Source organism: Ranitomeya imitator, chromosome 4, assembly GCF_032444005.1.
Source record: "Ranitomeya imitator isolate aRanImi1 chromosome 4, aRanImi1.pri, whole genome shotgun sequence".
Classification (NCBI taxonomy): Eukaryota; Metazoa; Chordata; class Amphibia; order Anura; family Dendrobatidae; genus Ranitomeya; species Ranitomeya imitator.
In genome coordinates this window covers 359,083,158-359,101,207 of record NC_091285.1, presented here as the reverse complement: position 1 = coordinate 359,101,207, position 18,050 = coordinate 359,083,158, and the positions used below count along the sequence as shown (strand labels likewise).

The following is an 18,050-nucleotide window of genomic DNA, read 5'->3' as shown; positions in this document are numbered from 1 at the left end:
TTCAGGGAAGCACCGGATAATTATCAACCTGAAACCCCAAAATCGGGTAATTACTTACAGAAGATTCAAGATGGAATCAATCAGGTCTGCGATTCCCTTGATAGCTCAGGGCTGGGAGATGGCTACGGTAGATTTGAGGGGTGTATATTATCACGTCCCAATCCATCAAAAATTGCGGAAGTTCCTAAGATTTGCAATCTCTCAGAATTAACTGGTAACACACTATCAGTTCAACACCCTCACCTTTGGAATCTCATCGGCACCTCGAGTGTTCACAAAGATCATGACGGAGGCAGTGATGTTCATACGTCTTCAGGGGATTTGCATAGTACCATATTTAGACGAACTGCTCGTCGTCGCTCCATCTATCTCCCGTCTAAATGCGGACGTAACAAAGACGCTAGAGATCCTTGAATCCTTGGGATGGATCTTGAACCGAGAGAAATCAGATCTGCTTCCTTCCACAAGGAAGAAATTCCTAAGGGTCCTACTGGACTCAGAATTAAGGAAATCCTTTCTACCCAGAGAGCGCCAGCTCGATCTGGTACAGAAATTAACGAAATTCAGAGCCCTGAAAGCTCCCACTCTGTGACACTCTATGTCCATTCTGGGGTCCCTAACATCCTTTATCCAGATGGTATCATGGGCCCAAGCCCACACAAGAGTCCTTCAGTCACACGTTCTGTCATCCTGGGACAGGCAGCAGAGCTCTCTATCCAAGAAAGTTCTCCTCCCCAATCATGTCAGAACATCCCTAGTATGGTGGCTATGTCACCAGAACCTCCAACAGGGGTCGGCTGGGACCATGTCCCACTAAAAATACATCAGATGCCAGTTGGAGGGGATGGGGAGCCATAGTCAAGGGAACTCACATCCAGGGCATATGGTCTCCAGACACCAGAGCCAGCTCTTCAAACTTCAGAGAACTGAAGGCGGTGGAAGAGGCCTTAAAGGCCGCGTCGACTCGTTCAAGGTCACCATGTCAGGATATACTCCGACAACATGACCGCTGTAGCGTACCTTCGTCATCAGGGGGGCACGAGATTCGAAAAACTAAAATCCCTGGCTTCAAGAATTTTTTGCTGGGCAGAAAGACACCTCCTCTCTATCACGGCGGTCCACCTAAAGCGGTCTGCCAGTACCCAAGCAGACTTTCTCAGCAGAAGGGATGTACTTCCAGGGGAATGGTGCTTAGATCAGGAAGTCTTCCTCTCCCTAGTATCCCGATGCGGGATCCCGGAGGTGGACTTATTTGCCAACAGCCAGAATACCAAGCTACGAACATATTTTTCTCTAAATATGACAGGCAGAGCACTGGGCATGGATGCTTTCTCACACTCCTGGGAATTTAGCCTCGCCTATGCTTTCCCTCCGATCCCGATGCTGTCAAAGACATTACAGAAAATCCGATCCGAACGGGTCACTACAATTCTGATCGCCCCCCATGTGGCCGGTAAGGAGTTGGTACAGTGCACTATGAGACATGGCCCAGGAGGGGCCAATATGTTTACCTCATAAGAGCGACCTTCTTCGTCAGGGTCCATTATTACATCCGAACCTACACAGGTTGAATCTTGCAGCATGGCTACTGAAGCCGAGATACTAAGAGCAAGAGGCCTTTCCTATGAAGTGATTCACACTCTTCAGAGAAGTAGGAAACTGATAACCAATGCTATTTATGCCAAAGTCTAGAAGAAATTTTCATCTTGGTGTCTGCCGAACACCCCAGACCTATTCCATCCGAATATTACCCAGATTCTAAACTTCCTCCAGAAAGGTCTAGATTTAGGGCTTAAGCCTAGTACCTTAAAGGTCCAGGTCTCAGCTCTTAGGCTACGTTCACATTAGCGTCGCGTCGCTGTTGCGTCGGCGACGCACGGAAAAACGCGCGCAAAAACGCGCGCGTCGTTTTTTGACGAAATCGGACGCACAGAAAATGCAACTTGTAGCGTTTTCTTGCGTCCGACGCTAGCGTCTAAAACGACGCACGTGTCGGAAAACGCGTGCAAAAAGACGCACGCGTCCCCTATGTTAAACATAGGGGCGCGTCGCCGCTGCGTCGCCGACGCAACAGCGACGCTAATGTGAACGTAGCCTTAGCTCATATTTTGACCAGAACCTAGGACCTAAACTTGGTCCTTAAGAGTCTAAGACGAGATCCATTCGAACCTTTATCAGAGTCTTCTTTAAAGGTTCTTACACTAAAAATTGTCTCTTTAGTGGCCATTACCTCCACCAGACGGATAGGAGAACTACAAGCCCTATGCATGCAAGAGCCCTATTTGAAGATAACATCAGATAGTATAAGCCTCCGTCTAGACCCTACATTTTTATCTAAGGTAACATCAGACTTTCATAGAGGTCAGGACATAGTGCTGCCCTCATTCTGCCCAGATCCCTCTAACAGGAGGGAAGAATCTTTCCACACCCTGGATGTCCGCAGGGTGGTTCTATATTACCTTCAACAAACTGAGAGTTGGAGGATTGATCGAAATCTCTTGGCGGCAAAAAATCTCTTGAAAATGGCGGCAAAAAACACAATCGCCAATTGGATTAAGCAAGCCATATCTCTCTCATACTCCTCTCAGAACCTATCCCCTCCTTCTTCACTGAAGGCCAACTCTACACGGTCAGTGTCAACATCATGGGCAGAGAGAGGTGACGCATCTACGGAGCAGATTTGCAGAGCCGCCACCTGGTCTTCGGTTCATACGTTCACCAGGCACTACAGGCTAGACCAGAGATCTCAAACTGCATTCCTCAAGGGCCGGAAAGAGGTCATGTTTTCAGGATTTCCTTGTATTGCACAGGTGATAATTTAATCACCTGCACAGAATGATTCCAGCACCTTGTGCAATGCGAGGGAAATCTTGAAAACACGCATGGTTTGCGGCCCTCGAGGAATGCAGTTTGAGACCTATGGGCTAGACTTTAACCGGGATTTAACATTCGGCAGAAGAGTTCTGCAGGCTGTTGTCCCCCCCTAAGAAATTAAATTGTTGGTACTACTCCTGTACCGCTGTCGTGGAAGGTGACTGGAGAAAATAGAATTAGTCTTACCGGTAATTCGGTTTCTTGGAACCTTCCATGACAGCACTAATTTCCCTCCCTATTAATGATACGTATCGAATGGTTCCTGCACCTAAGTGGTAATTATACATGCTACTGTGTCCAGAAAAAACACTGGAGGCTGCAGGAAGGGGAGGGTATTTAATCTCTTTTGTGTTTCCTGTCCCCCATTAGGGTGGGGAGACATCCTCCTGTACCGCTGTCGTGGAAGGTTCTTAGAAACCGAATTACCGGTAAGACTAATTCTATTTTTGAAAAAACAGGATCCAGCAAATTTTTCTACTGGATCTGTTTTTTCTCTTAGACTTGTATTAGCGACGGATTGTGACGGATGGCCTTCTTTTTCATCCGTCGTGCACTGGATCCGTCGGAAAATTGCTGTCTGCCTATGCAGCATCAATAGTAACAAGATATAATGTTGAAAAAATCGCAAATTTCTTACCTTCCGGCGTCCTGCGCAGTGTTACCGATCGATGCTCCCGGCAGCTGGTGTTCCCAGTAATGCATTGCGAAATGACCCGATGACGTTGCGGTCTCGTGAGACCGTGAAGTCATCAGAGGTCATTGCACGCAAAGCATTACTGGGAACGCCGGGAGCATCGCGAGCATCGGTAACGCTGTGCGGAACGCCGGAAGGTAAGAATATTGCGATTTTTTTTTTTTTTTTTTTTTTTTTAAACCTGGGTTGTGTTGTGTGAGCACGCCGAAGACACTCGGACAGCACTCGAGCATGCTCGGATAACACCTTATCAGAACATGTTCGCTCATCAAGTGAGGGTTACTATCTGAGAGAAACTCACTTTTTTTCTCAAAAAGAAGCTCATTGGTATGCATGGCCTTCTCATCCCCATCCTGGTCTGCACTGTCCCCTCATCCCCGTCCTGTTCTGCATTGTCCCCTCATCCCCATCCTGGTCTGCACTGCCCCCTCATCCCCATCCTGGTCTGCATTGTCCCCTCATCCCCATCCTGGTATGCATGGCTCCTCATCCCTATTCTGGTCTGCATGGCTCCTCATCCCTATTCTGGTCTTCATGGCTTCTCATCCCTATCCTGGTATGCATTGTCTCCTCATCCCTATCCTGCTGTGCATGGCTTCTTATCCCTATTCTGTTCTGCATGGCTCCTCATCCCTATTCTGGTCTTCATGGCTTCTCATCCCTATCCTGTATGCATTGTCTCCTCATCCCTATCCTGCTGTGCATGGCTTCTTATCCCTATTCTGGTATGCGTGGCTCCTCATCCCTATCCTGGTATGCATGGCCCTCTCATCCCTATCCTGGTATGCATGGTCTCCTCATCCCCATCCTGGTATGCATGGCTCTTCATCCCTATCCTTATATACATGGCTCATCCTCCCTATCCTGGCATGCATGGCCCCCTCATCCCTATCCTTGTCTGCATGGCTCTTCATCCCTATCCTTGTATGCTTGGCTCTTCATCCCTATCTCTATGCAAGCGCAGTGAAAATTTCTCTTTAGCAGCGGGCACAGGCTTTAGCCGCAGCAGCCAGCTCCTGCCTCCTGTGACCTGCAACTCTGCCGCTGCTGCTCCCCTTCCATCTTTTAGACCAAGGGTGGGGAATCTTTTTTCTGCCAAGGGCCATGTGGATATTTATACCATCCTTCGGAGGCCGTGCAAGCTCCGCTCACAAAGTACATCCTGACTCTGGCACTGGTGTCAGGACGTAATCTTTCATTGCCTGCCCTTCAGTGTTCAGTAGTGAACACTGCGTGTGTGCGCTAACAGAGCAAGAAGAAATTAATGAGCTGGTGGCAATCAAAATACAGCGCCCTGCCCAAGAATGCGGTCCCTGAGAATCTGCCCGGGGGCCTGATAAAAGGTCATCGAGGGCCGTAAATGGCTCTGGCGCCTGAGGTTCCCCACCCCTGTTCTAGACCCTCACTCGAGTATAAGCTGAGGGAGGCTTTTTCAGCACAAAATAATGTGCTGAAAAACTCGGCTTATACTTGAGAATATACGGTATGTCTTCCTAGTTAAATCCATGTCTCAGATTCCCATAGACTTTAATCGCCAAGCGTTATCTGCAAAACTGATGAGAATAAGGAGATGTACGGAGTCTCATGGATTGGAGACAAAGACCCATTTTTAAAGGGAGTCTATCAGTTGGATCAACCCTCCTAAGCCGTTCATATGGGCATGCAGGTCATAAAAAGTTGATTAAAATAATACCTTAATATCTGCAATCTGATGTCTTGTTCCAGAGAAATCTACTTATTTCTTAAAATGTAAATAAGCAGTTAAAGGGGTTTTCCCACAAACAAAAGTTGATTTTAATCAATAGACCTTGGAATAATAGTAATTTCTACAATTGGATGTGATTAAATAAAATGTTCCTGTGCTGAGATAATCTTATAAATGTGTCCCTGCTGTGTACTGTGTAATGGCCGTGTCTGATTGTACAGGAACATGGTCTGATCATACCACAGCTCCTGGGCAGGGGAGTATACAGACAGGACAGCAGGGGATCACAGATTATTCTTTCTTTGAGGTAAAACATTGTTTAAAAAAAAACAGGCAGTGAAATATTTTACAAAAAGAATCCTCTGTGATCCCAGGCTGTAATCAAAGTGAACTGTAATGGCTTGGGATGTGCCTGCGTTACTCTATTCCCCAGACAGATGGACTCTTCTAAGTTATCCCTATATAATAAGCTCATACTTTCATATGCTGTATTTCACTGATTCAGATATACCAGGATAGCTCGAAATGTCTTCCTTATTTTTTCGCTAATCTGTTTTCAACTGGTTCATGCTTCTTTGATGTGTACTAGTCAATAAAAGTATCTTGAACATGAGTGCGGTGGATATTCCTTTCTGTATCCTCTGCTGTAATACACTTGTATGGAGCTAGGCCGTGCCCTCTAGTCGGCCAGGTCACTAAAGTCGGGGTAAGGCCTCTCTCAATGCAAATGTTATGGAGCGAGGATACGCCCGTTGAACTGGTGCTGGCCAGGATCATGTATAATGCATACACACCCTCCGGTGCCAGCTCACACAGAGTGACTGCAGACTTATGGATTTAGACTGCACAACCCCTTTAAGCTGCGTGATATCCTTTTACTGGCATGTTTAATTCTTTAGGGCTAATGGTTTCTGTACTGTGCTTTTTTATGTATATATTATTTAATGTATTTAATAAACTTATTTTTTTTATGAATCTGATCATTCATACTCCCTCTGTGCCATTGTAAGTTTGTCAGTCTTTACGTGACTAACAATGGAGATTCCTCCTTACATATAAAATAAATACATATTAAATAAGCTCTGGAGGCAGATTTTAACAGCTCATTTACATATTCGGAAAATGTAGTTTTCTTGGGAATAAGACATCAGATCGCAGATATCAAATAATCACTATGTTCAACTTTCTATGACCTCCATGCCTACATAGATGGCTTAGGAGGGTAGATCCCACTGACAGATTCTCATTGCTTACTATATTGACTGGTTTTGTTAGCCTCTTGATAGTTTTTCATTTTTTTTCTTCCTTTTTTTTTTTTTTTTTTTCATTACCATTCACCTTTTCAAATGGCGTGTCTCTCTCGAGAAACCAACACTGTGCAATGATTGAAAATGGCATATTAACATAGTGATAGAAATATGATGGCTCATAACTCTGACCTTCCTTGTTGCACCAATCTGGGGTTGTTTTCTGCAGCCAAAGAGAGTCCTAGTTAAGAAGACAGCTGAAATCTGGATCAAATCGGCCAGTATTCTTATTAGCAGCTCTTACAAGCTTCATGTCCTATTCTGCAGTGGGTAAAAAAAGTAAACATCATTTCTTATGTCAGAATGCCATAAAAGAGAACCTGTAAATAGGATTTAGCCCTGTAACCTAAAGGCATGGACATAATGGTGCTGTGATGCTGATCATTCTGATACCCGATGTAAAGGGATCCGCTCAGTCGCTGATGAAAACTCGCCTTGTGATGTTTCCATAAAATTATGTCTTGTATGCTGCAGGGCGGGATGACAGGGCAGGGTCTTCTGGTTCTGATTATTCAGTGACCTGCCTCCTTTTCAAAATTCCATGCCACTGCCACAATCATTGTGTGGGCGTCACGTGCGCGGTGTGAGTTGGCATCCTGTGTGCAGCCCTTCAAAATGGTGCCAGATGCGGCTAATGAGAAGATCGAGATTTCGGCTCGGTAAAAAAGTTATTGAGCTAAAATCTCTATCTGAGCATGCGCCACATTCGGCGCCATTTTATTGAAGTCCTGCACACAGGATGCCAACTCACACTGCGCAAGTGCCACCCACGCAAAGATGGCTGCACAGAATTTTAAAAAGGAGGCAGTTCACTGAATTGGTCATCTGTACAAGAATCAGAGGGGGCTGGTGGGGGAAGGGTGGGGCAAGAACCAGAAGAAAACCCTGCCCCCACATTTTATGGAAACCTCTCAAGGTGAGTATTCATGAGCCACTGAGTGGATCCCTTTATATCTGGTATCAGGTTAATCGGGCTCACAGCGCCATTATGGCCATGCTTTTAGTTTATAAGGCTAAATTCTGCTGATAGGTTCTCTTTTATTTTAAAGTCCTTTTAAAAAAGTAATATTATTTTTTTTTCTCTATCCTAGTAATATTAACAGAGCATTTTTATTTTTTCCTTTTTTTATGTTCTAAAGTTGCCGCAGCATATGAAGAAATGCTTGCTGCTGACAAACTGGACATAAAAAACATGAGACACCGAGTAAAAGATTATTCCTTAGCTGGAGCATACAGAAAAATATTGATACGACCCCAAGATGTTAGCTGGTACGTAGTGCTTATTTGTTATTTTATTTCTTTCGACTCTTTTCCAGTGTTATGTAAAGTTATTTACCTTCTAATGTAATACGCATCAATAAATAGAAACATTTATCGGATACATTCAGTAACTAGAGCGCTCATCCTAAGGCCGGGGTCACACTTGCGAGTGCAATGCGAGAAACTCGCACGAGTCTCTCCCCTCAATACCCGGCACTGCCGCCGGCACTCTGGACCAGAGCATGCGGCTGCATAGAAGTACATGTCCCGAGTGCCGGCGGCAGTGCCGGGTATTGAGAAGAGAGACTCGTGCGAGTTTCTCGCATTGCACTCGCAAGTGTGACCCCGGCCTAAGGGTGCTTTCACATTACATTCTGTCACCCGTTCGGTGACGCCGTTAGGGCTTACAAAATGTAATTCAGAGGTAGGCACCTACATGGCCATAGACTATAATGGTGCCAGCGGAGTGAAGAGCTCTGCTGTGCATAATTTTCGAGCGTGTACGCCTACTGGAGGCGGACACTCAGACATAGTAGACGGGTGCCAAAACGCAATGTGAAAGCACCCTAAGGCCCCTTTCACACATCAGTTTTTGCCATCAGTTGCAACCCATTGAATTCTGAAAAAAACTGATCCGGCGACTGATGCCGCTGGATCAGTTTTTTTCTCATAGACTTGTATTAGCGACGGATGGCCTCATGTTTAATCCGTTGTTGACCGGATCCGTGGAAAATTGTTTGGCGGCCGGAGACAACGGACAAATTAACTTTTTTTGTGTATGTAGAAAAAACGGACAGCGACGGATCCGTCGCCGTCCGTCGTTTGCTACAATGGAAGCCTATGGCGCCAGATCTGTCAAATGATGGATTCCGTTTTTTTTAACTGAGCATGCTCCGATCCAATTAGCCAGATCCGCTAATCGTATCCGTCCAAAAAAATGGATCCGTGGCATCAGTTTTTCACAATCTGTGATGGATCCGTTGAGCCAACGGATTGTGACTGACGGCAAAAATCTGATGTGTGAAAGGGGTCTTAAGGTACCTTCACACATAACGATTTCGTTAACGATAGCGTTGCTTTTTGTGACGTAGCAACGATATCGTTAACGAAATCGTTATGCGTGACAGAGACCAACGATCAGGCCCCTGCTGGGAGATCGTTGGTCGCTGGGAATGATCAGGACCTTATTTTTGGTCGCTGATCACCCGCTGTCATCGCTGAATCGGCGTGTGTGACGCCGATCCAGCGATGTGTTCACTGGTAACCAGGGTAAATATGGGGTTACTAAGTGCAGGGCCGCGCTTAGTAACCCGATGTTTACCCCGGTTACCATTGTAAAAGTAAAAAAAAAAAACAGTACATACTCACATTCCTGTCACGTCCCCCGTCGTCAGCTTCCCGCACTGACTGTGTCAGTGCCGGCCGGCTGTAAAGCAGAGCACAGCGGTGACGTCACCGCTCTGCTTTACGGCCGGCGCTTACACAGTGCATGGAAGCTGACGCTGGGGGACGTGACAGGAATGTGAGTATGTACTGTTTTTTTTTGTTTGTTTTTTTGTTTTTTTTTACGTTTACAATGGTAACCAGGGTAAACATCGGGTTACTAAGCGCGGCCCTGCGCTTAGTAACCCGATGTTTACCCGGGGACTTCGGCATCGTTGGTCGCTGGAGAGAGCTGTCTGTGTGACAGCTCCCCAGCGACCACACAACGACTTGCCAACGATCACGGCCAGGTCGTATCGCTGGTCGTGATCGTTGGTAAATCGTTTAGTGTAACGGTACCTTTAGTCTTCTACACACTGTATTTATTCTGTGCGGGCAATGCCTTGTGAGATAAACAAAGCTGCAGCACAAACCTCTATTGTCCTGAATTTCAGGTCAGCTAAATTCTGTGCACGTTCACACAAGATGGAAATGCTGTAGATTTTCTTTGTGAATTTGCAGACATAGAAATCTGCAAATTATTAAGGTATGTTCGCACAGGGTGTATTTGCAGCATTTTTTTGTTTCTACATGAAAAGCGCAGGTGTTGGAAGAAGAATTTCTGCTTACAAGCGTTTTTCATTCTTTTTAGTTTTAAGCTGCATTTGTGCACAAAAATTGCGGATTGCATTCTATTAATTGGATGCTTACTGGATGCGGTTTTATAGCAAAAAAACGTGGAAAAATCCGGAACGTGTGCACACGGCCTAATGGAATAGTGTAGGCTATCAGCATTAGCTGATTGGCTGTAGTGATCATGTGATGTAACCAGTGTCATGTGATCGCCGGGAGACACAGCATTGCAATTGGATTTTTATACATCATTCTTTTAGGACTTGGTCGTATCAAATAATTAAAAATATGTTTATAATTTTTGGGAAAGGGAATGATTTGAATTCTTTTTATTGTTTTAACCCCTTTCCAACCTAAGGTGTAATAGTACGCTGATGTCGGACTCCTTCCCTTTTGATGTGGGCTCCGGCGGTGAACCCACATCTTTCCCGCCACATAGCGGCTGTTTTGAACAGCCCGGAATAGCCTCTGGTGGAATCGTGATCCTCCCGCAGCTATTAACCCCTTAAATGCCACTGTCAAACACTGACAGCAGCATTTAAATCATGCCGGAAATACACACACCAGTGACCCTTGTCACGTGATCGGGGGTCATTGGTGTGTTGGCATGACAACAGGAGGTCTCCTGGAGACCTCTATGGTTGTCAGTGCTGGCTTGCTGTGAGCGCCACCCAGTGGTCGGCACTCATAGCAAGTGAGCAAATCTGCTCTATGGAGGCGATCTGATCATCGCCTGTATGTAGCAGAGCCAATTGGGATGTGGCAGTTTCTTGTCTCCTATGGAGACTATTGAAGCATGCCAAAAGTTAAAAAAAAAAATGTTTAAAAAAAAAAAAAAAAACACCCCCCCCCACTCAAAATAAAAATAAAATCAAACATACACATATTTGGTATCGCCGCGTTCAGAATCACCTGATCTATCAATGAAAAAAAGGATTAACTTGATTGCTAAATGGCGTAGCGAGAACAAGGAGAGACTTTATGAAGCAAGTGGACCATATTATTGCGTTGGAGAGGAGTATCTACGCTAGGAGGAACAAGATGGACCTCTGACAGGTTGTGGAATCCGTGGCTTGAATCAGTGATCTAAAGGCCTTTTGCCCCATTGGGAGTATTATTGACAAGTCATCTTCCTTTTCTTGTACTTTTATATATGATGTAGTGGGGGGGGGCGACTCTTGACAGGTCTCTAGAGGGTGGGGGGAAGGGGGTGGGTGTTTGGTTTGGGATTAAATAAGTTTTCTAAAAAAGTGTTATACATTTGTATATTGCTGATAGCAAAGTATTCCTTTTTATTGTCTATGTACAATATTTATGGTTTAATAAAAAATATCTGATTTTTTTTTTTTAAAAATGGCGTAGCGAGAAAAAAATTTAAAACACCAGAATTGCGTTTTGGTTTTTTTTGGTCACCGCGACATTGCATTAAAATGCAATAACGGGCGATCAAAAGAACGTATCTGCACCAAAATGGTATCATTAAAAACGTCAGCTCGGCAGGCAAAAAAAGTTTACCAATCGGATTAATTCTTTTTATATCTTGATAGATCCGGTGATTCTGAACGCGGCGATACCAATTTGTATTTTTTTTCTTAATTTGTTTTATTTTGAATGGGGGGTGATTTGAACTTTTATAATTTTTTAATATTTTTAAAAACGTTTTTTTTTTTCCCACTTGCTTCAATGGTCTCTATGGGAGAACAGAAGCTGTGATAATCCGTTTGCCTCTGCTGCACACAGGTGATGATCAGATCGCCTGTGTGTAGTAGAAATGCTCATTTGCTGGCGCTCATAGCAATCTGGTAATGACAACTACAGGGGTCTACTGCAGACCTCGAGTTGTCATGTCAACCCATCGACAACCCACAGTCATGTGACACAGGTGCTGATGGGCAGGATTAGTGACACGCTTCTGGTGCGATCACATTAAATGCCGCTGACAGAGATTGACTAAAGCAAAAGTCTGATTTCTATTATATATAATGGGTGCGATTTCTAGGATTAATTTCTATGTTCTAGTGTTTACTTACAAGATATTTTGGTTATTTATTTTTATTTTATTCGTTCAGGGAAGTAATTGTATATGATGATACAAAGATTCCTTTAGTTGGAACGGATATAGAAAAGATGGAAGGAAAACCATTGCCAGTCTTCAACACAGGTATGCCCATTTTGATTATGAGTGACGTTCTTCATAGACTTGGTAGGCTTTTCAAAAATCCATAGATGTCAGCACATCAACAGTCCTTATACTCAGTTCAACTGCACGCATGGAAAAAAAAAAATTTGGAAATTTGATGTTTCCACTGTTGCCTACATCCATAATATCACTTACTGTTACAGGGGTTTTCAGTTTTGAAATGAAAACTCTGCAGTCACTTTGTGACTTTAGACAGGGCGCACTGCCACAATTGCCCTGTATTCCCTTCATGAGTACATGCGACCACATGTATGTGATTTGCAGAAGACAATTGTGAGAAGCCGGATGAGACAAATTAGCATGTGACTGAAAGTATGCAAATAGCTCACTTTCTCAGGGCTTACAGGGAAATCGTGACAGTGTATATATCATGCACTGTCCAGAGTCGTCTGTCTGCGATCACACTAAGTGACCGCAGACATTTAATTTCAGATTGGAGAACCCCTTTACCCCTAATCCTGATTCTGATTTGGGAGGCTACTTTCTATAGTCCAATGATGAGAAAATCTCTGGGAACAGTTTAGACATAGCTGTTACGTGGTTTTTTTTTTTTTCTTTCTCCTTTATTTTTAATGTAAAATAAATATTTTGGGCAACACAAATCAATCAATCTTTTTAGCCATGATCCATTAAAGGGGTTTCCCACTACTTTTACATTGTTGACCTATCCTTGGGATAGGTCATCAATGTCTGATCGGTCGGGGTCCGACACCTGGTACCCCCTCTGATCTGCTGTTATCGGTGGCGGCCGCAAGTACTCACTTGCTGAGCTACTCCATCTTCTGGTAGTGGCCGAGGCTTGGTACTGCGCATCTGCCTCCTATTGAAATGAATAGGAGGTGGATGTGCACTACCTGCAGAAACTACCAGAAGTGAATACTTCCGGCTGACCGACCGACCGCCACCGTCACCAGCTGATTGGCGGAGGTATCAGACCCTGGCCAATCAGAAGATGTAAAAGTAGTAGACATACCTCTTTACCTAAAAAAGCTGGATTCTGGCAGCTATGGGTTCTCATTTTTTTTTTTTTTTGTTTTTTTTTTGTTTTTTTTATAATTCTGGACAATAAAAGTTGCACAGAAATTAAGTAAGCTGGGTTGCAGTTTGTATCCCAGGGCACAGAATTTCAGGTTGAAATACTATGTATACACTTTGTTCACACAGTGCATCAAAAATATGACTTAAAACTGCAAAAGCTAAAAGCAATAAAATTGTAGGTAACAACGAAACTGTATTTATTAAATTGGTACAACTATTTTAAAACGATGCTACGTGGCATTTTTAATAATTTGGGATATCCTCCAGTATTGCACTTTTCACCTTCCAACAATTTTATAGCTGTTAGAGATTTTGGTTACTCAGCGAAGCATTCAGTGAGACTCTTATGATTTGACAACAAAAAAAGAAAGTACCTTACGTTTTTAATGTTTACAGCAAGGAAAATTGGAGTTCGTTAGTTGCAGTGTGCTGATGCATCGTGCTTATATAGTTCACTTGTACATTAATTTAATACTTAGAGTAACCATCATTTTAATTTTTATTTCATACATCAATAGTACACAGTGCACATGAAAATAAGCACCTTTGTAATATATCTTATCAGAGACATCTGCTTTTTTTCTCTGACAAAACTGATCCATCATTATAAAAATTCTCAATTCTGGGGTAAAATCTGCATTCGGTGAAGACAGACTTTCCCAAGCAATATTGGAGTTCATGTATTGATTAACTGCAGTTTGCTGACACAGCGTGTATGTATATGTTCTTATGATTGCCTATCTCTTTGCTTGTTCTTACAGAAGGAAAATACAGAGCATTAAAGATGGAGTTCTCCCTGCCTCCATCTACTTATGCAACAATGGCTATCAGAGAAGTGCTTAAGATGGACACCAGTATCAAGAACCAGACACAGCTGAATACTGTGTGGTTACGCTGAGCACATTCTGTAACATTTCTGGGCTTTTTTTCTATCATGATTGAATGAGACATTGGTTAAAAAAGTAATTTAAAAAAAAAAAGTGCAAATCCTCATTTTGTTTAGCTTTATTTGTATTGCGTTGTCTATGATGATGCGTGCCAAAGCAGAACCTAATCTTTTGAAGTACAGTGGAAATACTAACTAAATGATTAAATGAGATTTGTCATCACTCAATTCGACACTTTCATTAAGTGGATAAACAGTACCTCTCAATGCTATTTTGGAGTAAAGTGCAAAATGATGTGTTGAGATGGCAAAGTAAGTTAACTTTTTCATAGATTTCCCGCATAGCATATTATATTTTCTCAGTGGGATTTTAACAACATATCTTCGTAATAGTGTATCCTAACAAAACAACAGTAAGTCTGTTTCTATGGAGTGCCTGGGAAAATGTTGTGCTAACAATGCTTAGTAAACCTTTTAAGAGTATGCAAATAATGTCATATGCTTAAAGGGAATCCCTGTTGGTAAGATAAACCCTCCTGAGGCATCTTCATGGTCATGCATGTCTTAGATAGTTGAATAGAATTATATATTTGAGCTAATGTCTTATTCCAGAGAAATCCACGCTTTTCTTAACATGTAAATGAATTGTTGAGATCTTTGGGCCAGGCTCGTATCGCTCAGAAAACCAGTACAGCTGTGCCTCATTACAACTAATTCTTAGGCTAGGTTCACATTGCGTTGTTGCAGTCCATTCGAAGTATGCTTTAAATGGACTGCACCAACACTAGTGCTTTTTAAAGATCGCGTTATGCGATCACGATAGCGCAGATGCGCCACCTACGCTAGCGATGACGGACCCGGAAACGCCTCAGACCGCGTCCGAGGGTTCGACACAGAATGACGGCACATCGCTAACGCATGCCGATTATGACGTGTTAGCGATGCGCTACATAATGGCAGTCAATGGGTGTGCTGAAGCATCCGTTACAATACGTTAGTGCCGCTGTGTAACGGATGCCGTCAGCGCATTGCCATTGACACATTGTGAACCCTGTCTTACTCCACTTCCTTCCCAAAGACAGCATCTCACTGCAGATGTGTTTGTAATTAGACAAAGCACCGCTCTGCTGTATGCTGTACTATTAGTTGTAGTCATTCACAGCTTTGCTGTGAGATCAGGAGAGCAGCCATTACACATCACACTGCTAACATTCTTTTTAATTTGCAATAAGCTCTTGAGGCAGATTCTCAGTGAGACTTATGTCCAGACAAGATGGCTTTAAAGCCCCTTTATATATTAAGGCCTCGTTCACAAATCTGAACGAGAACCATGAAGAAATGGTACAGTGTGATCAGTGTGTCATCCGTATTTGTTCCGTATGTCCATTTTTACCATCGGTGTGTCGTCAGTGTTTTTTACGGATAGATAAATTCAAGTTTCGATTATCCTTTGTAGTGTTAATTACACACAGCCTGCAGACATTACACTGATGCCATCCTTGTGCTGTATGTGTTTTTCATGGATCCATAGACCTGTATTGGCATTTTTCATCCAGAAAAACATACAGACGTGTCTTGGGTTTTTCATGGACAAACGGTCTGAGAAAAACCACAGACATGTGAACAACCCCATAGACTATAATGGTTGTGTTCGATCTATGAAAAAATGACTGATAGGCCTCAATCAGAAGTACCGTATATACTAGAGTATAAGCCGACCCCCCCCCTAATTTTGCCACAAAAAACTGGGAAAACTTAATGACTCGAGTATAAGCCTATGGTGGAAAATGCAGCAGCTACCGGTAAATTTAAAAAATAAAAATGGGTACCAATAAAAGTGAAATTAAGTGAGATATCAGTAGGTTGTGTTTTTGAATATCCATATTGAATCAGAAGCCCCATATACATACAGTTCATGATGGGCCCCATAAGATGCTCTATACAGTTCATGATGGGCCCCATAAGATGCTCCATATTAAAATATGCCCCATATAATGCTGCACAAAGGTTAATAAGGGCCCCATAAGATGCTCCATAGAGACATTTGGACCGAGGAGAGGTGAATATCGCGCAGTGCTCCCCCTCCCCATTATACTCACCTGCTCCTGGCATGGTCCCTGCTTCTCCGGACGCTGACAGCTTCTTGCAGCATTGAGCGGTCACCGTTACCGCTCATTACAGTAATGAATATGTGGCTCCACCCCTATGGGAGTGGAGTTGGGTCCATATACATTATTGTAATGAGCGGTACTACGTGACCGCTCAACGCTGGAAGAAGCTGTCAGCGCCCGGAGATGCAGGGACCTCGCCAGGAGCAGGTGAGTATGTCACAGCCGCCGCTCCCCCTCCCCCGCTGACCCCCCTGGGACATTGACTTGAGTATAAGCCGAGAGGGGCGCTTTCAGACTAAAAAAAATGGGCTGAAAATCTCGGCTTATTCCTGAGTATATACGGTATGTGTTCTAAGAAACCGTGTATTTCGTTATAAGACATTGGATCTCAGATATCAAGGTATCATTTTATACAACTTTCTGTTAGCTGCATGCCCATGTTGATGGCTTAGGAGAATTGATCCTACTGACAGATTCCCTTTAATAATTATCCAAAGTAGTTCCTGCAATATCTACTAATATTATTTTTTTGTCTTCATTATCCCATGAACTGATCCAGGGTTTTATGTTTTCTTAAGAAACTTTTCTAAAAATCCCTCCTTTTCTAAGCACGACTCTCGACTATCTAGGCCTTTTTACACATAACGTTCATGAGGTCAGCTTATACTTGCATCATTTTGGTGAAACAGTTGTTTCTATCTTGCACCAGAAAACTGGAAAACATTTTTGATAGGATGTCTCCAGAACATGTGAAAGAGGCCAACAAAGTAAAGCTGCTGACTCGGGAAACATCAATCCCTGTAAAATGTTTTTGTTTTATTTTCCTTATTGTATAAAATGCTTTTTTTATGTTAAAACATTGGACTTTTTTTGTTTTATAATCTAATAAGAGACAATAAGAACACATACTGTTAAGTTTAAATAATGTTGTAAAGCAATCTGAAAACTGTTTTGTTGACGTATGCTTTTATGTTTCTAGATATCTTATAAAGGCATTTTATTAATAAATCGAGTGAATATAAATGTTTGTGTATTATTCTGTAATAGAATGGTGAATGCAGTAGTTATGAAATGCATTATGTGTCACACTGACAAAAAGCTTGAATTTAAATTTAGTAATACAATGCTAGGACCCGCATCAGGTTTCTAATGTTCCCAGTCTGCCATTGTGGTATAGAAGCAGTGGAGAAAGGACCATGTCCCCAGCTCTCCGTTGTTGTCTTAGTCATTAACAAACCGTAGATACATGTATTATATTTAGAAGGGAGACTGTGGCACGTCCATTCATGTATGTGACTCAGCCCCCCAAAAATTGTACTTGTAGTGAAGATTTTACTTAGCTTTTTAGGTAAAAAAAAATAGTCTTGTAGATATGTAAGTCAGGGGACACACTTAGTGTAGTCAAGAGCTTGGTGAACTGTTTTGCTAACCAAGTTACAAATCCTCGACCCACTTATGCTGATTGACAGTGCTCGCCATGGAGCACTGCCTATACAATTCAATTCAAATGAGCTTTATTGGCAGGACTAAGTACACGTTAGCATTGCCAAAGCATATGGTAAAAATATGGGGGTGAAGGAGGGAGGGATACTGAATCCTCAGCCTTGTAGCAAGTGCGGACAGTGTCTGTCACTCGCTAATTACCCTCTCCTGCTCTCATCAGCTGCCCGCTACTACGTGATCCTATTTGTAGTGAGTGGCAGCTGCAGACAGGAGAGCGGGATGAGAACGCAACTGCACACACTGTAACTGTGCGCTCACAGGCTCCTACAGTGAGTGTGCATGGCTGAGGATTCAATTTAGGCAGCATTCTGAAGCGAGCACTGTCAATCAACCTAAAGGGAGGTGCAGAAGGGTGCACTGAGGTCTCCTCACTTGCATACTTTAAAATCTTTGTAAAATCTTCACCAGAAGTATGAT

At 43.1% G+C, this 18,050-nt stretch overlaps 1 protein-coding gene across 1 annotated transcript in view; it reads left to right on the top strand.

Moving 5' to 3' along the window:
• Positions 1 to 17,153, top strand: part of PUS7 (pseudouridine synthase 7) — an 86,177-nt gene extending 69,024 nt beyond the window's left edge. The window contains exons 14-16 of the mRNA XM_069765096.1: positions 7,720 to 7,849; positions 11,965 to 12,056; positions 13,895 to 17,153. Of these exons, the coding sequence (XP_069621197.1) occupies positions 7,720 to 7,849; positions 11,965 to 12,056; positions 13,895 to 14,031 (359 nt within the window). The 3' untranslated portion in view covers positions 14,032 to 17,153. The remainder of the gene's footprint in view (positions 1 to 7,719; positions 7,850 to 11,964; positions 12,057 to 13,894) is intronic.
• Positions 17,154 to 18,050: the final 897 nt, after the last annotated feature.